This window comes from Elephantulus edwardii, unplaced genomic scaffold, assembly GCF_000299155.1.
Source record: "Elephantulus edwardii isolate Elephantulus edwardi_28Jun2011 unplaced genomic scaffold, EleEdw1.0 scaffold00076, whole genome shotgun sequence".
Lineage (NCBI taxonomy): Eukaryota > Metazoa > Chordata > Mammalia > Macroscelidea > Macroscelididae > Elephantulus > Elephantulus edwardii.
In genome coordinates, this window is record NW_006399826.1 from 4,617,234 (window position 1) to 4,637,317 (window position 20,084).

Below are 20,084 nucleotides of genomic sequence, written 5' to 3' on the forward strand. Positions count from 1 at the left end.
AGGTTGCCCTTTCTGTTAATCTGCGTGTGTTCTGTTGTGCATAGGGTTTTCAGAGGCCTGCTATTTCAGAAGTGGGTGGCCAATCCTTCTTCCTAGTCTATCTTAATCTGAATGTTCAGATTTAGAGGAGTATCTGACAGACAGCAATTTGTGAAGCAGTGAAAGATAAATCCCTTCTAACAGCTCATGTGGCTGTTTTTGGTGGCTGGAGAGGAGCGAGCGTGGAAGCAATGGTATCAGTTAGAACATTGGCAACACTGTGGGCCGTGCTGGCTTGGAGCAGGGTGGTAGTGGGGAGATGGCGAGAAAAGAGGCTGAAGTCTGGCTCTAGCTCTCAGGGTTAGCCTGTAGGATGCAGCAGTGCATTGGTTACGGGATGTGAAAGACAAAGAGCCAAGGTTCGTGAAACTAGCAGCAAGACAGAAAAGCATCGAGATAGGAAATGACAGTAGGAGAAGTAGATACTACAAGAGTTGAGGAGTAGGAATAGTAGTTCCCATTTGTGAATGGTGTATAAGACCCCAAGACTGGATGCAGTGATGATAGAGTGTAGACAGAAAAAGTCTAAGGACATTTAAAGGGTAAAGATAAGCAGGGACCAGCAAAAGAGACCGAGAAGCGACCAGAAAGAAAAAGGCAAACTAGGGCAAGTAGTGTTCTGGAAGCAAAGTGAACAAACCTGAAGGAGGAGGCATTGACCAGCTGGTTTAATGTAACGGAGTGTAGCAACATGGCAGCCACCTTGAAAGGTAAAGACACAAGGGGAGATGAGGGCGAAACGTCCTCATATCAGGCTTGAGAACAGAGTGAAAGTGGAGACCATGAACTAAGGCAAATCTTCTAAGCAGTTTTACTTTCAGGGAAAGAGTTAAATTTGGATGGTATCTGCAAGGGGAAGTGGAGTCAGAAGAATGTTGTTTTTAAGATGGAAAAGATTATGCCATGTTTATATGACAATAGGAAAGATATAGTAACAGGACCATGGGGGAATTTCTAGAGAGGTTTTCTAATGTACCAAGTGGACTCGTTGACCTATCTTAAAAGGGAGTGCTGGTAATCTACTGGGTAAAGGCTCTACTAACTACATCAAGGGAGAAAGGTGGGCCGTCTCCTCCTGTGCAGTTCAAAACCTTTGAAAACCCATTGGAGAGTCAGCAATGAGTCAGTTCTGACTTGATGTGACCTAACATGAACCACAAGAGGATGGTCATAGGAGAGAGTGTCGGGATTCAGATGGGAACTCTAGAAGAACCTTTCTGACTACTTTCATTAAGTAGATGAACTAAATTACCCTAGTTCACCAGTTAAATAGAAAAGATGGTTAAAATTTGGTCTAACAAACTTTGGGTATGTTGTTAGGCGAGGCTGTTCATTGAAGAGGGAATTATGCTTGGGAAAGATGAGAACAGTGAAGGAGGCAGGAAGACCCTCAATCAAGTGGGTCAACATAGTGACAGATCTCTTGTTCATAGTGATTCATGCACTCAGCTGTTAACCTAAGAGTTAGGAGTTCAAGACTACTCAGAGGAACCTTAGGAGGATAGCCAGGTAGTGTGTTTTTAAAAGGTCATATACTGCATTGAAACAGATGAGGGAGAGAACTGTTTAAAAGGGATATGTGGTTAGGTATTATTGTCATGACAGAAGTCCAGAATGAAGGCTGCATAGTGGAGTGGACTTGGGGGGAGGGATTGTATAACAATGAAAGAATTTTTCTTTTACTTTTCAAAGAGAAGAGCGAATTGGGGGGAAGGCGGGGTGGGCAGGGAGAAAAGTGCAACAATGAATGAAGAGAAATCCTCAGTCTCTGTAAACATTTCATTAAAATTAATAATAATAAAAAAATAAAAATAAAAAAGGTCCTAAGAGTTGAAAATCTTTGAAGTACAGTTCTAATCTGACATGAATGGGATCAGCTATGCATTGGAATTGACTCATTGGCAATTCTTTTGTTTGGGAGGGATTAATGACCATAAATTACAAGAGTGTCCAGTCAAATGCTTTGTGTTGTCCTGATACAGAGATGAAGTAGCGGAGAACAGAGGTATCCTTACAGGCTCTCCACCACCTGCGGTGGGCAAGGGAGCATCTTCCTTTGCCTCTGTAGGGGGGCCCTTGGTTACCTAAGGTGGGTAGGTATTGACCAGCTTCCATGAGTGTCAAGAAAACACAGAGGAATTTCTCTCATGGAACTATCTTGGAATTAAGAGGAACATTAAATCTAAAAGGGATGTGTATCCACAGTAGGTCAGTGAGTCATGGATGCAGCATCACTTCCAGGTCACAAGTCCCTTGTCGGTCATGACGACCATAGGCTTTGATGGCATTATCTCAATGTCCTCTCCAAAGCGACTCTTTGAGTAAAGCTCACCGATAAGTCAGTGGGTTTTCTCCTGTAAGAGTGCTCTGCCTCGTTCTTATTTTCCTTTCCTCGTGTGTCCTTCCAGGTTTGTGGTCCTCAGGCTCTCAGGATGCCGGTGTAAATGAGCAGTGTGGCGACATCCTCACCAACAAACGCTTCATGCTGGACATGCTGTATGCCCATAACAGAAAGCCCGCAGAGGACGAGGAGAAGGCGGAGTGCGAGCCGGGGAGGACTGAGCAGGGGGCCGAGGCAGTAGCCAGCCTCGCGAGCAGGATATCCACCCTGCAGGCCCACTCTCAGGCCCAGGACGAGAGCGTCAGGAGGGCCGACATTGACTCCCTGGACAATCGGGGCAGCGTGAGAGCCTTTGCTGAGAAGTTCAACAGTGGGGACCTGGGGAAAGGATCCGTGTCTCCCAGCGATGAGCCCAGTGACAAGGCTCCTGAGAAAGGCCCATCGCAGCCGAAGACAGAGTCTGACTACATCTGGGACCAGCTCATGGCCAATCCACGGGAGCTCAGGATCCAAGACATGGATTTCACTGACCTGGGGGAGGAAGATGACATCGATGTCCTGGATGTGGACCTGGGTCATAGGGAGACCCCAGGGCCACCTCCCCCACCCCCACCCACCTTCCTAGGCTTGCCACCCCCACCCCCACCCCCTCTGTTGGACAGCGTGCCCCCACCTCCAGTCCCAGGTAATTTATTGGCTCCTCCACCAGTGTTCAACGCTCCTCAGGGCTTAGGGTGGCCCCAGGTCCCCAGGGGTCAGCCAGCATTCACCAAGAAAAAGAAGACCATCCGACTGTTCTGGAATGAAGTGCGGCCCTTTGAGTGGCCGTGTAAGAACAACCGGCGCTGCCGAGAATTCCTGTGGTCGAAACTGGAACCCATTAAGGTGGACACTTCCAGGCTGGAGCACCTGTTTGAGTCTAAATCCAAGGAACTGTCTGTCACCAAGGTACCACTCACCTCCAGCATACATCTTAATTGGCACTATTCCATTTCGCCCTGGGGTCAGGAGAGTTGTGGTGTATGAAATAGCCATCTTCATGTTTCATTGGCTCTTTGGTAAAAACTAGCAGTGGGTATTGGCGCATGGATTCTGACTTCTGTCAACGTGATAGGGAAACATAGAATGGTGCTGTTGGATTTCCTGGGCTGCATGATTTTATGGGACAAGTTGCTGGGTCTTTTTCCTTGTGGAACTGCTGGTGTATTCAAACTTGTAACCCTTTAGCTACCATCCAAGTTCTTACCCATGGTACCATTAGTGCTACGTGGGTAAAAGTGTAGCATTTTAAGAATCTGACCTTTATAACTGTATCCTTTTATCACACTTGCTAGGCGTGAGCTAAATGAGTAATAAGTAGCAACAACAAAAAACCCAAACTTGTTAACATTGAGTTGATTCTGGCGAGCAAGCCTCTGGTGTTAGAGAACTATGCCAGAGAGTGTTCTTGGAGGGAAAGTTTATAAAAACAGAATGCCAGGCATTTCTTCCACAGCACAGTTGAGTAGATTTAAACTTCCCAACCTTTAGATTAATAATTGATGCAAACTGTACCACCTAAAAACATTGTTGTTGTTAGGTGCTGTCGAGCCAACTATAACACATAACACCTTAAGACAGGATAAGGAGCTGTGCTGCAATCCCAAAGCCACACCATTTAAATCCACAAGCTGATCCATGGGAGAAAGATGGGCAATAATCTCCTGACATATGATTAAACTGCCTCTGAAAACCCGCTAGAGAGGTCAGCTATGGGACGGTTCCAACTCAAAGGTACATAACAACTGTTCCCTAATATGGACACCAGCTCAATGCAATAACTAGCCGAAGTAGCTTTCAAAGAACCCAAAGAACATTGTAAAAGATAAAAAAAGATTAACCAAAGAATGTCAGTGTTAGGTAAACTGTGGGTATAGAAGGTAACTAGAGGAAAGTAAGAGGTTCTGACTTACCAAACAGCTCGATATTATCCAGCAGATGCATTTATTTACCATGTTGATTATGGTTGCCAGTAGCAGATGAACATTAGCTGTAAACACAACATACATTAACAAAGGCACTGATGCACGTGTTATGTCACTGAATATTTCCTCAGCAAGCTAAGCATACTCAAAATCACCCTTTGCCAATGAGTAGAAATCTACTCATAGTTGACCCTCCAGCAGATTTTTACAACCTGTAAATCTCCTGAAAGGAGATTGACCATCCTTCTCCTGCCTTTTAGATAGGCAAGTCGGCAACTTAACCGCTTGGCCACCAGCACTCCCTGAAAATAACTAGATATTTCTGAATAGCAGTATAGTACTGGTATTCTGTTCCTGTTGTGCATGCATCTAGATTTCTGATTTTTATCAATGTTTGAGAATCCTGTAGACATTACTTTGAACTGATATGTCCTATCCAGTTTTATCAATGAGAAGCACTGACCATGAAATTATGAGGCAACAGTGGTAAAGTCATGGCTTAGGAGCAGATAAAGAAGCCCCTGATAATCAGCCATGGATTTTATTTCTCTGATTTATTGCACTGATTTGTTGTTGTTAGTTGCCTTCAAGCCGACCATGACTCCCTTGTGTGTAACAACAAAAGCACAAGCACGGCTTGCTCCTGTGCCCTCTTCACAGTCATTGTTATGTTTCAGTCTATTGTATGGCTGTTATATATTCTATTCTATTCTATTCTATTCTATTCTATTCTATTCTATTCTATTCTATTCTATTCTATTCTATTCTATTCTATTCTACTCTACTCTACTCTACTCTACTCTACTCTACTCTACTCTACTCTACTCTACTCTACTCTATTCTATTCTATTCTATTCTATTCTATTCTATTCCATTTATTATGTAGTTCTGTGGCTATAGCATCTTTCTTAGAAGAAGATTATCTTGTCGCTGGCCCATTACCAAACTTGATGTTCTTTTCTAGTGATTCCTCTTATTTGATGCAATTTTAAAAGTAAGCAAGCCAAAGTCTTACTGCCCTTGCTTCTAAAGACATTAATAGAGTTGAGTTATCTTGATGTGTTCATGAGAAACTATTTTAAAGAAATGGCTTTTGAACACATTGTTATTCTGGGTATTTCATAAATTTAAAACTGATTTAAGGATTTCCTTTCTTCTCAGTAATTAAAAATAGGGAAAAGCTTTTGGTAAGGTATAATTGAGAGTAAACATGCAAGAGTCCTCTATCAGGGATTCTTTCTAGCTCCTTGTGGTGCTTAATGTATCAGCCCTTTGCATGCATGGAGAGCTGCCTGACAAGACTCCCAGCCTTGCCACTCGGACACTGATCCTTGTGTTACAGACTTAGGACAAGAGTGACCTAAACAGAGAGCCAAGGGACGTGGAATTGGAGCCCCTCGCCACTTTCAGGCAAATAAATGTAGGGAGCTTGAATTACTCAACTTCCTTTTTAAACATATGCTGGGCTCTGAAATTACTGGCTGCATTTGTTCAGTTGGCATTTGCCCCAAGTGACAATTTCTGCCCCACTCAGCGAGGACATGAGCCTGAAGCATTCCCTACACCAGGAAACCCCTCAAGTCATAATTAAAGCTTTCCCCCATGTATAAATACAAATTGCAGGGATCTAATAGGGGAAACTGTGTCCAGTCAGTCCTGTTAATAGGTTGCAAGGAGACGTGACTTTGACCTCTCTAAGAAATGACACTTAGGAAAGTGAGGCTTGTTCCTGATTCTGGGTGACTCTGTGCCCTGACTTCTCTAGCCATCCACGTTCTCTCTTCAATCCTTTTTACAGCAAGCCTGGCATGCGGAAAGAGACTAGCTGGGATTAGGACTAAGTTAGCAGTGGCTGCCAGGAGTTGCTCAAAACCTGCCCTGTGACAGTGCACACTAGCCCACTGGTCTACTTGGCAGTCTCTTTCACCCTCCCCTCTGTCGTGTGTGCTCATTACTCTGCCATGCCCTATATAAAGGCTTCCTGTGGTTGCATGTCACCTTGGGGCTTCTTAGAGAGGCTGGATCTTGACTCAGAGTGGGTGGAATAAAAGTAGTAACAGTTTGGCATTGATCATGCTTCTTTTGGCACTAAAGATGTTTCTAAAGCCATTTTTTTAAAAAGAAATTGACAAGATTAAATAGTCTTGAAAAGACCCAGAAGAAATGGTCTACTTACCTCCTTCTTCCATTGGTCATGTTGCCGCTGCTCTGGTTGGTGATAAAGTCTCAGTGGCCTGAAGTTTTAATCATGCTTGTGAAGCCAGTGGAATCCTTTAAAAGTTCTTACTGCCTTGTTAGTAATGTATTTCCCTTGTTTTTCCAAAGGAGGAGTATAAGAGGAAAGTAATAAGTGAAAATGTCCTTAAGTGTGTTTGTCTGATTATCCAAAGATTAAAAGTTCAGTTCTCCGCAGAGTGCATTGGAAGACAAACCTGATGAACTACTTCTAAAATGTCAGTCATTGAAAACTATGGAACCCGGTTCTTCTCCAACACACAGAGTCAGCATGACAGTGAGTTGGAATCAAGTCCGTATAAACTGATTTATGTTTTAATTTGTTGGAAAGTTTACCAACCTGATTCCAGAATGTCCTACATCAAGATTCAGGAGTCCATATCTTTGTTTTAGGGGGTAGAGAATGGAAACGGGCCAATTCATGAAATAGGACCACAAGGTCAGGCTGCAGCATGGCACGTCTGAGAGGAGAAGCTCCTTTTCATGTATTACGGATGCAGATAGAATCAATTTCACTTATTTAATGTGATTTTATAAAATGCAGTTGTAAATAGCCACCTCCGAATTCTGGAAGTGAGATGGTTTTTTTAAAGCACAATATTGTTATTGTTGTTGTTTGTTGTTGTTAGGTGCCATGAAGTTGATTAAGACTCAGAGAGACCCTTTGAACAACAGATCTAAATCTTGCCCTACCCCACACATCCTCAGGATTGCCGACATGCTCAAGGCCATTGATAGAGTGAACCAAAATGAAAATGGAGTAGGCTTCCTGGGGTAGCACAGAGCAGGGGAACTCAGATAGATGAGGTCATTGTCATGATCACTCCTAAAGCAGAGGTTCATGTGCCAGATCCAAGCTGAGGTGACCACTTGATGCAAATAATAAGAGATGAATGACAGCTTTGGGGCTTACCTTCTAACATGGATCTATTTTCTTCTTTCAGCAGGAGAATTATATAGCTTCTTAGATGACTTTTATTGTGTCTAGTGGAGAAACAGAAATTCGGTGCTAAATTTCATCCTGGTGCATCTCTACTATTGATTTAAGATGTGATCAATCATAATATAGACAGTTAAGGTGACCTCAGGGAGATGTTAGTACAGAAAATAGCTGGGGAAATGGGAAGGAAATCCTCCATGAACTTAACCTTCTCCTGAAGAGTCCAGGGAAAGTTATTTTCCAAGCCTTGTCTAGATCAAGGCACCAAAAATTACAGCTAGACCAAGATAAGCACGGAGTGAGAATGGAGACCAGAAAGCAGAAAGGGACCTAGTTTCCTCTCTTGGGTCTGTAAGTTTATCATGAGGGAGAAAATCCAGAATAGGCTCAGAGAAATGTCTTTAACTTTCTGTCTCTGGTAGTTTTAAAATACATCAGAAACTAATAGAAATGGCATTTTTAAGAAACATGAGAGATTATGGTTAAACTACCTTGGGGTGCTCCCACAAAGACTATTTTCAAAGTTCCCCAAGAACAAGCAAAGTTGTGAGCCCATAATTTAGAGGGGGAAATGGAGGCACTAAGGAGATTCTTCACCATCATACTGTTCTCCTGAGCAAAAAAGAAAACACCTTTCCTCCGCTGTATTTAATTAAGCACAGGACAGAATTGAAGTGATTTCCTCAACATCATCTGTGAAATCTTGGACTCTACCCTTCAATTCCAAGTCCAACCTTGATACTTAAGTCAGGCTACCTTTTCTCTTGAACCCAGGGAGCTCCTGAGTCTGCCTGTGGCCTCAGCTTAATTATTATTAATGCTCCCATTATTTCTCAAAAGTGCCCTTGTTAGTGTAAGAGATAAGCTAAATCAGCACTAGGAATCTGATAGACTTTGTCATAAAAGGCTCTAAAGGCAAAGATGGAAAATGCTTCCACTCCCCTAAATTAAATATTGAATAAAACCATTTAATACCAGTTTTTTTTAAAAAAAAAACAACACCTTATTCCTAGTTAAGGTGGCCATGTAGAGAAGAAGTTTCATTGCCAATTTAAAGACAGATGGCTCAAATCAACCAGCTGCTCAACAGGAGAAAGATGAACACTCGCCTCTTGTATAGCCTCTTAAAATCCACTGGAAGGTCAGCTTAGAGCAGTTCTGACTCCATGCTACATAACAACAAGGCTTATCAGCCTTCATTTATACTTCGGGTTCTGTTTGCTTGTATGCATGAAAGCTTTCCCATCTTGTCATCTCTGTTGCTATAGGACTTTAGGAAAATTCCATAGTTGCCACATCTTTGTGGCATCTGTATCATTGTATCACTGTAATTGTCACTTTCTCAGCAGACAGTTTTGAAAATACCCCATGGCGTCACTTTTTTGGCAGATGGCAGGGAGTGAGGAGGAACGAATGGCCATTTCTAGAACTTGTGCTGTGCTGAGTTGGGCCCAGGGTCACCAGTAGTGATGTGGAGGGAGAAGGAGAGAGAGGCTGCCTTTCACAGAAGTACTCTCTGACTTAGGCATGTTCCAGGGATGCCTGAAGTCCTCTTAATAAGCCCTGTGTGTGGCCCGTTTCCATTTTCAGTTATAACACCCTGCGGGGTGGCAAGTTCTAGCTACCTTTTAAATGTTGCATTTTTATTTCTGGGAATCATTTAGAATATTTATCTGAAACTAGTAATCATTTAATAGGCTGGGGTGCTCCTCTGTGGAAGCCCTGGCAAACAGGCCCCATTCACCCAGCTGACTGCGTGCCTGCATAAACTCAGCCCATACCCTCCCTGCTCCTCTCTTTCCCCAGCCTTCCCACATATGGAAGCTTCTGCCTTCCTCCGTGGTCACAGTGGTCTTTGGCTGGACCTGACAGTGTTGCCCCCCAGGCACCATGACTGTGACTGGGTGGATTGATTGATGATGCTGGTCTTCTGTTTTATTTTTATAAACCATGTGCATGATTCTATTGTGTCATATCAGCTACAGCAAAAGATGTGGCCTCATCTTCAGAACTCAGCGGCACTTCCTTAACCCTAAACCCCTCGCAAGCTCCTTTAACCACTAGGCTTAGAAGGACCACTTCTCAGTAACTGACAGCTTAGCTCTGAGTCCTGGAATGAGCTTGGTATTTGTTGGGCATGTCTGGGCTAATTTTAGCATCCATAAACACTTCTGTTATCTGTCGCCTTGTAGCCCTTAGTCCACATCATTAATAAAAATGCCAAGGCCAGTCCTTCCTGCATTTTGGAATCAGGGGAACATGTTAATGATTTTTTTCTTTAAAAGAAATGCTCTCTTATTTTGTCTGTTTCCTATTTGAAATTGTAGTCCTCTTCTTGATGTCGTGACTTTCTACCTGCTTAACAATCTTTTCTCAAAAGCCTGTAATTGTATTGGAAGTTTAAATCAGTGACTCTGGTTGAACAAGAGATCCTGAAACATCAGTGATGCCTGAGATCGGCTTCAGACCAATTAAACCAGAATCTGTGCTGACGGAGCCCAGAGGACAGGCTTGCCCGGAGTCCTTAGACATTCTCCCAGGCCCCCAAATCTGTACGCCACTGGCCTACATACCTTTTCTGATTGTCCTGTAGAAAATGCCAGTAGATTGGCCTCATCTGTTTCTTATATGAATGTGGTTGAGTTTCTCCTAGTTCGTGTTGATGATTTACTAGTTGTCTATTCTGCCATCTGTCACAGAAGTGGCCATGGCTGCTGGCAGGGCAGCAGATTCCCTTCAGAACCCTCCTGATTAAGCCGGAAGTCCAGTGTGCTAGCTTTTGAAGGAATTTGGCATGTAGAAATCACCATGTTCTCCTCCTTCAGAACAGAAAGCAAAACATTTCCACCACTGCTTTGCAGGGAGACCTTGGATGTCCTGTTCAGAGGTTGCTGGTTTTCTCAAATGATTTCCCATCCTGAAGTGCCCTGGAATTGGGGGTCAGAGAAGACTATCTAATGTGGATGTGAGAGTTCTTTTCAGTCATGAACAAGGTGACATGTAAGTCAGAGACATCGCTGAGGGAGAGTGTTGCAGGCTAACTCCACCATCAGGCCCTCTCGCCTCACCTAGAACTGTCAGTCTATGTAATGACCATGCACCTGTAATCAGATCTTCTTATCCATGTCTGTCCTTGATCAATACTGTGATGGATGCAATGGTGACAGAAATATCCATTGGTGGACCATGTATTTTTTTTTTTAAAAAAAATAGGTGTTGGTAGAATAAAAATGATAGAAAGGAATGCTTGGTGATGGAAAGATCTAAAGTTAATTCAAAGAAAGTACTCTAAGCATTGACTAAGCATTATGTAAACATCTGATAAATATTATGAGGGACCTCTGGTGGCCTAGAGAGTAAGGAGCTGTGGTGTCAACTCAGAGAAAGACAATGTAGATCCACCAGCTGCTCCACTGGAAAGATAGGCAGTCTCCTCCTGTGGGGTTTACAGCCTCTGAAAACTTGCTGGAGGATCAGTTATGAGTTGGTTCTGATTTGACAGCAGTGAGTTTGAGTTGAGTTATTTCTTCACCACCACATTCATAGTGCTTTCACTGGTACACAGAGAGGTTCAGTGACCTGGCAAGATCACAGAGCCATGGTTGGATTGAGACCCTCACTGACGCACAGCCAGGACTTGCTGCTTTGGCAGTTTTCTGTTACTTTTCAGAATTCTTGTCCACATGCTTCCTGAGTTCCCTTTTTCCTGGATACTTCAGATTTATACTAGGTCCACTTCCTGCCTTCGACAGCCATAATATTCTCCCTTCTCCCAGCATTTAAAAAAAGACTCACTTCTTCCCTAGAGGACCTTCATGTTTTGCTATTGTTGTTTAGTGCCACTGAGTTGGAACTGGTTCATAGTAGCCCCTCCCATGGGTTTTCAGAGACTAATTCATGAGAGGAGGCTGCCCATTTTTTCCTAAGGAGCAGCTAATGGATTCGAATTGCCTACCTTTGGCTTGGCAATACAACTCTTTGACCACCAGACCAAGTCACATTTCCTTTGGTCTGGCTCAGCCATTAACTATGTGATCTTGAACACCTCAGTGAACCTCTCTGAGCTTGTTTCCCAGTGGAGGAAAAAAGGAATGCAGCCTCGATTTAATGTGTCTTACTTCCTGGAGTTGTTGAGTGGTTCCAGGGTGATGAGGATAAATGTGGTTTTGTGTAGTACATGACCTTGTAGATGTACTAGCAGGACTGTCGTGTCTTGCTATTAATTTCCTTAACCTTTGCCACAGGACTGTCATAGGATTCTGATGTGAGATTTAAATGACTGCCTAAGCTTAATGATTATGGCTGACAATTTAAATGTCCTCTTTCCACTTTCCCCTCCCTGTGGGTACTTCACTGCTTCTCTTCTCCAGAATGTAATGGCTGTTCCCCTAGGGCGTTCCCTTCTTCCCTTGTCATTCTGAATGTAAAATCAGGTGTGGTCCCTTTTACACTGCACTCACTCACCCCTGACAACCATTCAGAATCTTTCAGATAGCTCTACTTGTAGTTTCTGTCATACTTGTTCCTGGAGACAGTGTTCTATCCTAAAGTGTGACTAGCATGTATCTTCCCACAAGACAGAAAGGGATCATCCCTACATCACATACTAATGTCACACCAACACCATGCTTGGGTAGACTCATAGCCCTAGACTCGCTGGTTTCCGGCTGAATTTTAATGTCACTCTTAGCTGGTCTAGAAAACATTATTACTATCACATGTGACTGCCTACCTTATGGTGAGGTTAGCTCTGCAGGCTCCAACATTGGGGCTGGCTGGTTCTAGAAAAGGGACCGCCAGCCTAGGGTTTGACCACATGGTGAATGTGAGCTGCAGAGAGAAGGGACAGCCTTGGTCCTCGGCATTGACAAATAACTCCTTGGATCTGCTACTTCTTGTAATTTCTAGACATTTCATCTTTCTTTTGGCCTTGCATAGTGTCATTTAGAGACCTCCACTCCAAGTCAGGACTTTTACTTCTGTCTTCCTGAAAGTTGGACCCTGGCCCCTCTAGGGCAGCTCAGCAAAAAGGGATGGAATGGTTCCTGCCTTTTCTAAGTATTCTCTGCTTGCTTGCTTGCTTGCTTGCTTGCTTGGCAGTCTCTTTCTTTCTTTCTCCCTCTTCTTTCTCTCTCTGTCTCTTTTTCTCACTCTTATTCTGCTTAGCTTCAGTCTCCTGGGCTCAGTCAAGAACAAAAACAATAAACAAAGCACTCCAGTATATCAACAGCCAAAGTGTTTCTCCAGAAATTGTATTTCCGTCGTTGGTGAAGGACTCGTTGACATATGTGAGTCTCCCAGGAGTCAGCACTTTGAAGGAGGTACATTGCTACAGGCTGCGTGCTTCCACCTGATTATGTTCAAGAGTTCTACTTAACTAGGCTTTCCATAACAAAAACAGTGTCTGCTTTCTCCCCAACCCCTCCTGCTGCCTTAGAAGAGCAAGTGCCTCTCTTCTCTGCAACACTTCTAGACATATTAGGACAAGTAACGTGTTCAGAGCCAGCTCCACAGCCATTTCCCTGACATAGGGTTCCTCTGCTCAGGATTCTGTGTCTCAGATCATCACAGAGGCTGTGGTCAGAGGGGTTTCCTGGTGGTGATGGACACAGTCAAGGGTGTGTGTATTCACATCATCACGTCCATCATTTCAGTGGCTCGTCCAAAGTTACAGGTTCCTGTTTCCACACTCAGCGGAACCCTAGTCTAGCACCCTGTATCTGGAACCTAGAACCCCTTTCCAAAAATCCTTCTTTACTGACAGCTCTTGGAACATTCTGAGAGCAGACCTCTGGCTGAATGAACCGGTATCAAAGATACAATATTGAGATAGAAACCTTTTTCCTTCCTTTGCTCCAAAACTGACCATTGGTGTCAAGGAGCATCCTGACACCCTCCCTCCCCGCCACGTGTGCATTTTCTGTCCTTCTTCATAAAGTAATCCCACTCAAGGGCTTAGTCACCTAGCAGAAACTTAGGGAATTCCTGCTTAAGGACAGGGGACATACATTAAAGTTGTTGTTGCTGTGTGCCATCGAGTTGGAAATGACTCATAGCTGACTGTCCAGAGGGATTTCAGAGGCAATAAATCACACAGGAGGAGATAGTCTGCCCATCTACTGCAGAGAAATTGGTGGATTCAAACTGCATGCCTTTGGGATTGCAGCATAACTTCTTACCACTAATCCACTGTTGTTGTATACTATAGAGTCAGAATTGACCCATAGTTGACCCTCTGGCATATTTTCAGAGGCAGTTAATCACACGGGAGGAGATTGCCCATGTTCCTCATCCCGCTCCCATGGAGCAGCTGGTGGATTTGAACTGTGGGTGCCTTCAGGATTGCAGTGCAGCTTCTTGCTGCTAGACCACCCGAGCGCCCTGCTAGGCCACTAGAGCTCCTTATATTAAAGAGAGATGGTAATAACTACGCAGGGACACACAGCCAATCAAAAATAGACCCTGTTGGAGAACTGAGTTTATTCTTCGGGCCCTTCTGCTTCTGCTCACGGTCTGTTGTCTAGAGCCATTGCAGAAACTCCAGACAGAGGCAGTGTTGCCTGTTGAAGATGGACTCCGTCAGCAAGGGAGAGGGGCTCTGGGGCTTTGAATAATCTCAGTATGCTGGCCCCTGGCTATTCACACACCTGCCAGGGCCATTTCTTCTCCCTAAGAATAAACATGGTAGTTAGTTCAGTCTCTCCTGAAACCAGGCCTCCATGTTTGCGTCTTCCGGTTCCTTCTTGGGCTCTGTGTTAGAATTCACTCTTGTGTGCTGGTTTCTGGGTCACTGATCGCGGTGTCTGCCGGAAAGTCCTTGCCCAGAGTGTTCCTGTTCTCTCGTTCTGTTCTGCCCTGTCATTCTAGCTGTTCTAGTGCCAATGCTACACATCAGCTTTATAGTAAGTTTTTATGGCTGGCTAAGTAGACCTTATAAAAAGAATACACTTGCTTCCATCTTCACACATGCATTCTTTGACCTTAACTTTAGAGTAACTAAAAAACTCAACCTCATTGCCGTCAGGTTGTAAACAGTGCATCGCTGACCCTCTAGCAGGTTTTCAAATGTTGTAAATTGCACAGGCGAGACTGCCCATCTTTCTCCCTCGGAGCAGTTGATGGATTTGAACTGCTTGTCTTTGGGTTGGTAGCACAGCTCCTTGCCAAGAAGCTGCCAGAGCTCCCTAATTTTACAACAGTGTTCTCTCATCCCCAAATTGGATACTCTTGTAATTTTCATTAGAATTATTTTAGCTTTGTATACTGAAACGAGAGGAAATGTATGCCCTGAAATATTGAGACCACCTGTTCAGCAAGTCTCTGCACAGGCATGCTGGCGGAGGGAGTGGGCAGAAATCTGAGCAGGGCTCTTCTCCGGGCTTGGGTCTCCAGGGCCGTCTTCCTCCAGGGGGCAGCACCTTCTCATCTTCACAAAGCTTCCAGATGAGCTGGCTGGGTTTGCCCGGGTACAGCCAGGATGCTCCTTAGAGGGAAGGAGGCTGAAACTCTAGCTCACATGTGTGGGGCATATGCTTAGAAGAGGCTAATCCTTGAAAAAGGACATTATACTGGGAAAATGTACGGTCAGCAAAAGAGGAAGACCATCAATGGGATGATTGACACAGTGGCTGGAGCAGCAGACTCGAGAAACCACAGGGATGGTGAGGATGGCACGGGATAGGGCAGCCTTCAGGTCTGCAGTTCATAGGTTCTCTATGTGTTGTAGTTTACTACATGGCATGTAGAACAAAAAGAAGAATGAAAGAGACTCTGTGGTTGAGGAATCAGAACTGATGATTCCCACTGAGTTCCTGCATCCAGTACAGACTTCCTACACTCGATCCTGACCAGGGCTGTCGCTCCTCCAATACTAGGTCCTCAGTTCTTTCCATCTTGCCACTCTGCCCTATTTATGTGAATTCCATATACTTAAGAGAAGTCAGCTGTCTCTCCATCCCTCAGTCATTGCTGTTGTTAGGTGCTGTCAAGTCGAGTATGATTCAGTGATTCTAGGGAAAAAAGATCCGAACCCTGTTCTATCCTGCACCATCCTCACCCTGCCCGACACACAAGAACTCATTGCAGCAGTCACCACATCAGTCCACCTGGTTGAGGGTCTTCTCCTTCGCCAACCCTCCACCCTTCCTGGCAACATGTCCTCCAAGGAATAGCCTCTCCTAACAAATGCCCAAAGTATGTGAGGATGAGCCTCATCATTTTTGCCTCCAAAGAGCACTCCAGTTGCACCCTCTCCAAGACATATTTATTTGTTCTCTTGGCCGTCCATGGACTGTTCAGTGCTCTCCTCCAACACCACAGCTCAAAGGCAGCAATTCTTCTTTTGGCATCCCTATTCCTTGTCCAGCTCTCAGTGTGCATGGCATGTTAGTTTATTATTTTTTAATCAGGACCACTAAAGCCAGAACTAAGCCTTTCCCCTGCAAAGGGCCCAGGGAAGTGATCGATTAGGACTGGACACATTGATAGCCTGAAGGAACTGGGGTTCCGCTGGTGAAGAGGGAAGAGGGGACAGGTAATGAATAGTTGTCCTGCAGTGCTGGAACAAGGGACACCCCATGGGGGCATCCTTCTGCTTTGCCTGTATTTGTCATTTTGTGGGTCCGTTTCCCATTTGTTGCTACCAGCCTATACACAAAACAGCATTTTTCATTAAAGGGTAAATGGGGAATTTTCCAGAACTACTGACTAAGCTTATTGGCTTAAATAGAGGGTGAGCTTGCCCTGCAGAGTGGGGAAGTGTTCAGCCATGTGTCCCTGGAGCCAGCCTCATTCTGCCTCATTCCTGCTGGCTCCTAGGAACCTCAATAGAGCAGCTTCTTACCCCCTCACCTTCCTTTCTCAGACCCAGACAGCCTTTATTAGAGCCCAGCCCAAATGTCAGAAACTCTGATTCCTTCCACCACCAGATGAGCGACCCCACCACTGAGTCCCTCACACAGGAAGTTCACCTATACTGCCAAGTGTTCCCTCGGGAGAATAGCTGTCTCGTCTTCCTCTTTTTCATTCAAGGCTGGCCACAGGTTGCTCATCATAGGAAACAAATGCACATGCATCAGAGGAAACCTGACCAGCCCTCCATGGCTCCTTAGTGCTGCAGAGCAGAAGGGAAGAGGTGGAGCCCTGTGGCCACAACTCTGGCAGGGATAAGCACTGACTCAGAACCCCACCTGTGTCTGGAGCTGCAGTCGTGTACTGGCCCTGCATGGGTTACAGGTGCTTCAGGGATGAACACGGCCCTGGGGTGCACTCAGGCCAGCAGAGAATCCATAAATACACACAGGGGCTCTAGGAGGATCCCACACACCTTCCTGGCCTCTCACCTGCTGGTCCTTCAGCCTGCCTTCATCACTTCTATAGCACATGCTCCTTCCTCTTCCTCTACCTTCCCAGCAGGCACCTGCACAGATGTCCACCTGTGGCAAGACATATGTTGGTGTTCTTCTATTAAGGGACGATATTTTTAGATTTTCTGGTGAGAGGGGCCACTATATGATCCAGTGGGACCTAAAGGGCTGGCAGGTCAGTACAGTTGTCCTCAGAGATGCCAGCCTCCCCCTGTGGGTCCTGCCTTCTCAATGTGTGTGCTGTTCATTCCAGAGTACAGGCAGGCTTCATTAAAAGCCAACACACTCCAGCACCTCATCCCCACTGCAAGGGGACTCTGAAAGGTTGGAGTTTTATTTCCATAGCTTCTGTGGGGGCGGAAGGGGGAGGGAAACTCCAGAGTGGGTTGGGGTGGTTGGGGTTTTTTTTCCAACCTTGCAAAATATCACATTTTTCCCAGTTGAAGGAAAATCCATTTTCTTTTGTGATGTGTCTGACTTGTGAAGTTCCGTCGCTGACCTGAGCTTGGCAGCCACTCAGAACAATCCCTGATCTCTTTCTTCTGTGCTGAGCAGTGGCCAGTAATTCCCTGGGCTGACGCGGGGCCATTTGTTTTCATCTCTAGATGAGTAGTGAGTGGAATTTGCTTTTGGTCATAAAATGCAGAAAGGATCAAAGAGACTGCATTAATATTGGCTTTTTTAAATCTCGTTTTATCACAAAGAAAACGGCTGCAGATGGAAAAAGGCAGGAGATCATTGTGCTGGACTCCAAGAGGAGCAATGCTATTAATATCGGTCTGACGGTCCTGCCCCCTCCGAGGACTATAAAGATAGCCATCTTGAACTTCGATGAGTACGCCTTAAACAAAGAAGGAATCGAGGTAAGGGAAGCAACGTGAACAGGACTTGAGGGAAGCATTACTGTGTCCCAGCATGCCTTTCTACACAGGGTGACCAGCCATTTTTTTTCTGTCCTCTGCCAGAATGAATCATGTTAAGAATTCTCCTGACTTTGTAACTCCTAGGGGAGGGAACCACACCTCTGCTTCTGCCTGGAAAGCTCTTATCTATCTCTAGTGTGGAAGATGAACACATTAACTTCCTCCGGAGACTGGTACTATCTTCTTACCGACCACTTCGCCAAATATGTTTAAGAAATTAGTTTCGGTGGTTATTGGGTTTTTCTAATAGTATGTGATATTTTAAATGAGGTTTTTGATATATGTTCACATGCAGGTGAATGTTTTCATTTTCTGACAGTTGGGGAGTTGGTAAATTAAGCCACAGAACGTGAGCCAGCAGAGTCTTTAGCATCTGTTGGTCTAGATATCAGAAACAGAGGAAGACTGAGCCACGCTGTTTCCCCACAAAGCCAGTCAGGGATCTAGTTGGAGTCACACAGCTCACCTGCTCTGCCAGCATTCAGTGTCCCTTCTACCAGGTCCTACTCTCCTTTCACAGGGGCTGATGCCAGTTTGAAGGTTAAATCTTACAGTCCACTAATGTAGAGAGAAAGGAATTAGTGGCCTGACTTAGAGATTCCACCAGGAAGAGGCTAGGTCCAGGGGGGACTAGGAGACTAGAGTGGGTATCTCTGTTGCCGCTGCTTTGTTGCATTGGGTAATATTTATCACATCCTCCTCTTTGGCCACAAGCTCTGGATTCCTAAGACACCCTTCTGTTGCTAGCGTGCATTTAAACACAGTTCTATTTGAAAGAATCGAAGGTGGAAGGAGCCAAGGAATCCTGGCCTTGAGACAGTGGACAAGTCCTTGATGGAAAGTCAGCTTTGAGGAAGTAAAAGAGGGTGGCCTGTGATCCACATCCACCACAGCTTATTTTGGGTGACAAAGGGATGGTGGAGGTATACACCACATAAGGTAGGGTCTGAACCCAGTGGCTGACATGTCTTTATACTTTGAAAGGTTGAACCCTTCACAGGAAGAGCTGTTTTTCCTAGAGGCCCAGGTAGCTCTGTGCATGTCTGCATGTGTTTGCACGCACACACACACACACACACACACACACACACACACACACACACATCTCACCACCACCATCACCACCACCACCACCCCTGCTCCAGGAACAGGTATATGAAAAGAAATGCATTCCCTCCTGGCTGGAGAGAGAGTTGACGTGGAGCCCTGGACTCAGGTCAGGCAGCCAGATGAGTCAATATACCCACTTGAGCAGCCAGGGTAAGTGCATGTGGTGGACGAGGACAGGGAGTAAAAAGAGGTGAGTGAGGGCAAGCAGAAGGGACAGAGAGGCAGCTGCCAGACCTCAGGAGGAGGCACCCAGGCTGCCGTGTGCGCAGTCCTGCTTTGAGACCCAGAGAAGCCAGGGAGAAGGGCCGTGGGCTGCTACTGAACTGCTGACTTGGACAGACCAAGCGCCTGCCAACTGGGAAGAGCATCCTGCTGGGGCCGGGCACACATTCGGTCACCCCATTTACCCGACAAGGTTACTCAGCACAGGAGCTTCAGATTCATACATGGAGAGGTTTTAAATGCAGCCAGAGCCAGAACCAGACTGACTGAAGGAAAAAATGATGCTTTCTCCTTTTAAAAAATGTTTTCCCCTCGTCCTAAGAGCTTCAGAGTCCATCAGGAGTGAAGGATCCCTCTGGGTTTGCCTTTGCTCTGTCCTGGAATGGAATTCTCCCAGTGTAGAAAACATTCCAATACAATACGTACATTTTGGAACAAATCGAGTTACTGCTTTTTCATCTCTGGATGGTGGCCCGTGGAAGACCCGTTGGATCCAGAAAGGAATTTGTGGGGATGGAGTCCCAGCCCAACATTATACCTGACTTTCCTAGTTTTCTTATTATATACATACTGTGAGGCTCCCCTACTCACACATGAGTCTCAACACTAGGATGCATCCAAGGTTGTAACCCACTGAGAAATTGAGCTGGAAAATTAGCTAAGAAATCTAGAGTCGAGGCTGCAGGCCGTGGATGTGGCTGTACCCCAAGGGCTTTGTGCCAAGGTGTCTGCCCCTTGCATGCAGGTGCCGGAGCGTGGCCCCTACCCTAATGGGGCTGTTTAAAGACTTGATGTGTCTAAATGTAATCGGGGTGCACTAAATGATGCCGTGTCTTTGCTTAGCAATGTAATCCAGTCTGTCATGAAAACCAAAGGGAGAATTTAACCAGCGTCATTAAGGAAATCCTTTTTCATTAGAGTATTATTCTTGAGAAAATTCTTTCA

At 45.2% G+C, this 20,084-nt stretch overlaps 1 protein-coding gene across 3 annotated transcripts in view; it reads left to right on the forward strand.

Annotated features, from left to right (window-relative positions):
* The window catches only part of FHOD3 (formin homology 2 domain containing 3), a 535,358-nt gene that overhangs the window by 467,493 nt on the left and 47,781 nt on the right, over positions 1–20,084 (forward strand). For all 3 annotated transcript variants that reach the window (XM_006889190.1, XM_006889191.1, XM_006889189.1), the window contains 2 exons: positions 2,448–3,328; positions 17,589–17,747. In XM_006889190.1, coding sequence (XP_006889252.1) covers positions 2,448–3,328; positions 17,589–17,747 — 1,040 coding nt within the window. The remainder of the gene's footprint in view (positions 1–2,447; positions 3,329–17,588; positions 17,748–20,084) is intronic.